The sequence below is a fragment of the Pygoscelis adeliae genome, unplaced genomic scaffold (genome assembly GCF_000699105.1).
Source record: "Pygoscelis adeliae isolate BGI_AS28 unplaced genomic scaffold, ASM69910v1 Scaffold392, whole genome shotgun sequence".
Lineage (NCBI taxonomy): Eukaryota > Metazoa > Chordata > Aves > Sphenisciformes > Spheniscidae > Pygoscelis > Pygoscelis adeliae.
The window spans coordinates 1,149,545-1,153,792 of record NW_008824293.1 but is presented as its reverse complement, the minus strand read 5'-3'; the positions used below and the strand labels follow the sequence as shown (position 1 = coordinate 1,153,792).

The 4,248-nt window shown below is 60.8% G+C and overlaps 1 protein-coding gene across 1 annotated transcript in view; it reads right to left on the bottom strand.

Moving 5' to 3' along the window:
* The window catches only part of RAP1GAP2 (RAP1 GTPase activating protein 2), a 21,601-nt gene that overhangs the window by 3,934 nt on the left and 13,419 nt on the right, over window positions 1–4,248 (bottom strand). The window contains exons 15-16 of the mRNA XM_009318833.1: window positions 3,946–4,080; window positions 380–385 (exon numbers count right to left, since the gene is read on the bottom strand). Of these exons, the coding sequence (XP_009317108.1) occupies window positions 380–385; window positions 3,946–4,080 (141 nt within the window). The remainder of the gene's footprint in view (window positions 1–379; window positions 386–3,945; window positions 4,081–4,248) is intronic.

The window sequence follows — 4,248 nt, the reverse complement described above, 5'->3', positions numbered from 1 at the left end:
CAAGGCACACCGGAGCGTGACCTGCCTGGTCCTCCCCCTGAGAGCTGGCACACACCAACAACAATCCCACGAGTAACAGCAGCAGCCATTGCTCCGCACAGCCTGAGGATGAGCCACCCCTCGGGGAGCCGCACAGCCAGGACAAGGTCGGGTTTTCCCCCACTGCCCCCATGATGCCGGGTGCGAGGGCCGAGGACTGCAGCTATGGGACAGGGAGCGGCAGACAGGAGCCCCAGAGCCCTGCCTCCTGCCCAGCGCCTGGCCGACCTCCCAGCCTCCTCAGCAAGAACACGGTGACCACAGCTGGACTCGGGAGAGGACGGGTCCCGCGAGGAGACTCCTGTCCTGCCTGCTGCCTGCACCTCTCCCACGCGCTGACGGACCTCTCCAACCTGCCCCGAAACATCCCCAGAGCTGGAGGCTTCACAGCCTCTTCACAAAGGTACTTCTGTTCTTCAGCACGCTTATGCTTGAAAAATACGTTTATCCTGAACCTCTTCTGCTGCTGGTTTGGCCCAGCCATCCCTGTAACAGACCCACAGATGAGCTGCGCAACATCGTCCCTGCAGCAGTCGCAGCATGGTCACAGACCCTCCCTGATCCCTTCGGTCTTCATTTCTCCAGACCAAGCAGCCCTCTTCCCTCACTCTTTTCACATCAGCCCCGCTCTCCGGAGCTCCGGGCACGCCTTCTGCCGGACCGCCCTCGCCCGGGCCACGTCACCAAGTCTGGGCGCAGCTTCCAGCCGAGAGCCCACCCGTGCTCAGGCTTGCCGTGCTCTGTGCCGGCACTGCAGCCCAGCGCGGTTTCTCCTGCTGCATCCCCACTGCTGGATGCAGCAAATCAAGGACCACGACCGCTGCTGTGCCAAACCCCTCCTGCAATCCAACCCCTTGGCCAAAGCACCCGTGGCCTCCTCCCAGCCCAGGCTGAGGGCTCTGTTTCCCACTCAGCCTTAGGCACCTCGCTCACTCAGCAGACCACAGCCTGTTCCCAGCTGCCCTGAAACATCCGTGTCTGTTTTGGCACAGGCTGGTTTTTACAGGAGCGAGATGCCCAGCGCAAGGCCTCGTGCCCTTGTTCCCTCTGGCTGCCCCGGAGAGCTGGAGCACCGCCGGAGCTCTGCACGCCGAGGGATGCCCACGGCAGGGCACGCCTCGCCCAGGCATGGAGCAGAGGCGCAGAGTCCAACCCGCCTCTGCGGCAGAGCCCGGAGATGTGCCACGCCGAGTCTGGACACAATGGGACTTGCAGCCCCCACGGAGCTCTCCACGTCCCCCAGGAAAGGGCCAACGGCCGGGCTCTGCAAACGTTGGCGGCTCAAGCCGGGGAAGAGCACTGCTGTAACCTGTTTTGACTCAAACTGTTGCAAGCAGAGCTGCGCATACCGGAGGCAGAGAAATTCTGCAGATCTGAACGCTCGTTTGGGTGCTTAAACAGGACCTGAGCTATTTTTAAAGTCTTCTCTCAGTTGTTGTCCCAAGCACTTACAAATGTGACCGCAAGATCTTTTGAAAGTCTGGCACACGCTATGAAAAGCAGCAGTGAAATGCACAAGTTTAAAAAAAAAAGAAATCCATATCCATATTCTAATTACTGTAGTCACCATAGTAACGGGAGCCCAAACTGGACCGTAATGCCAGTGTGCCAATCACAGGAAAGTTGTTCTTCGCAGCTATTCCCTTTGAATTGCTGCTGCGCTACCCGCCGCGCCATGGCTACCTCTCCTCCAGCCCCCTGAATTGCAGCTCAAGGTAAAGAGATTTTGGAGGAAACAAGCCATCAAGGGCCAGATTTCTGGAGGTGCCCAGCACCGTATCGATGGTGCACAGGCACCAGTTTGCTGCTGGCTCCAGGGGCGGACCTGCACTGGGGTAAGTGGGAGCTGCAGCCCCAAGCTCTCACCAAGTCCCAGCCTGTGCCAGGGACCGTGGCCGCCCCGACAGCCCCGCGCTGTCCCCTTCTGCCCATCCAGTAACAAACACCAAGCAAGAGTCCATCAGACCTGATTTATTAGGGTCAGCGATTCATACAAAATTTGACAGTGTTTGCAAATAAAAGTAACTGGTTGCTTGCTTTGCTGCCAGCAGCGCCAGCGGGTGCTCGTGCCGTGCAGGCAGGAAGGTTCCTGCCCGGGGCTGCCGAGGCTGCGGAGCTCTGCTGGGCACCCTGACACCCCCTCCCAAGGGGGGCTGGCCAGCGGCTCCTCTCCCCGCAGCAGGGAGGCAAAGGCACCCCTCCTGCTTGCTCAGAGCCCAGCAGAAACAAGTTCCGCTTTCCTCTGAGCGGCCGGTCCCCACGTTGCACGGCCGGGGAGGAAGGGGCTGCGGGCTGGGTCGCAGGTGTAAGGCACCGGGCAAAAAGAAACCGTGGGGATCAGGCCTCACCCCTTCCCAGCCCTCTTATTTACCGTCTCTCCTCTCCCCCATTCACTCTGACAGCACGCGGTGGAGGACATAAGCTAGGATGCAGCCCAGCAGCGCGGTCCCGAGGCGGCCAGGCAAACGCAGCCCAGTCCGGACCACGGAACTCATCGCCCGCCCTGGCACACCCTGCAACGCCAAAAGAGCAAAGTCCACTTTCTCGTACACAAAAAGCATACAAAAAAATGATTATCTAACATCAGCATCTCAGACCCTGAAGTGAACACTGTGATGTGACTGCCCAGCATCTCAAGTTCTACAACATATCTCGTACCTAAACAGGGCACACCTGAGCCTCCACCCACCCCCACAGTGGGGGCCAGGGAGCTGCTCACCCCTCCTCTGCAGCCGTCCGGTGCAGGATGAGGCGACTCATCTCTTACCAGTGCCTGTTTCTCTATACCATAGAGAAAACTGTGCCTATAAGGTAACTGCGGGAGTTGTCTCCATACAGCTGCCGCCAGGGCAGCTCCCCGCCCGGGATGGGGACGGCCACCCCGCACCAGCACCCGTCCCTGCTGTAGATGCAGCTAAAACGGCCTTTGCCCGGCAGAGCTGATGCACCAGGAGCAGGATGGGGAGACGCGTGGGGGAGCTGCACGGGCCGAAGCATGGCCACAGGCGTCACCCACGGCAGGGGCACGGTCCCCCGGCTCAGGAGCTCCGTTGAACACCCACCCGTGAGTGAAGCCCAGATTTACACGTGCCTGCCCTTCCCAGCCGCCTCCCCATCGCTGTCGCAGGGGAGCCTCACCAGAGACTTCTGGCAATGGCTCATCCCCCAAGACTCAAGTGCTGCCCCTCCATTTTCAGGGACGTCCCACACTGCCCAGCTGGTCATTGTCCCTACCTCCAACGGTTGCTCAGTTTTGTCCACATCATTTTATTCCATTTCTTTTTCTCCTCCCCCCTTTTCTGCCAACCCATTCTCCCTTCTCTCCCCTTACACCCCTAATCCCCCCCAGCACACACTCAGCACCGTTTCCCCTCTACACACCCAGCACCTCTCATTGTGTCTCCCATTTAACACAATGACAACCCCCCCCCCCCTGCTTGCCACAGCAGCCACCCCCAGGCGTCCTCCTGCCCAGCCCCATCCCACAGCCAGGGTGGCACAGAGGGGCTGCCAGCAGCCCGGGGACATAACCTGCTGCAGCAGAGACCGACTGCAGGCACAGCCCTCGCCGTGGTACTGGCCCTGGACCGAGACCCCTCTGGAGACATGGCGAATGCCAGAGCACGCTGGTGGGAGAGGAGGTGCTCCGGGGCTCTGGAGAGGTCACCCCGATGGTGGCACTTGCCAACACCACAACCGCTTCAGCCTGCGCCTGCTCCTGCTGGGACCAGCTCGGGTGTCCACTGGCTGAGCGGGCGCTGGAGAGCTCCTACTTCCTCCCGCCACCCTGCTCTCAGGGGACGTCTCTTGTCCCCCAACACCACTCATCTGCATCTTCCACTAAAATGTGCTCTTCCAGCCCTGTCTGCATTTTAACTCTGCTGTTGGCAAGGGACGGGGGGTTACCTTGAAAGACTCCAGAAAGCCTCCGTGACCCCCATTCTCCAGCTTGTCCTCCTCGGGCCCCAGCCCCAGCATGGTCTGTGTGTGCCCGTGGAGCTCGTCGTGAAGGTTGTCCAACAAGGCAGCCCGTGTCCGGTCCTGGGGGAGCAAGGACAGGCTCAGCTGGGGGCCCCGAGGGAGGGGACAGCGGTGCCGACCCACGGGACAGCCGGCTCGTCCCCCCGCCAAGGGCACCAGTGGCCCCACGGCCATCAAGTGCACTGAGACACATGCACGCTTCGATCACTCGTCCCTGCAAGCGCTGAC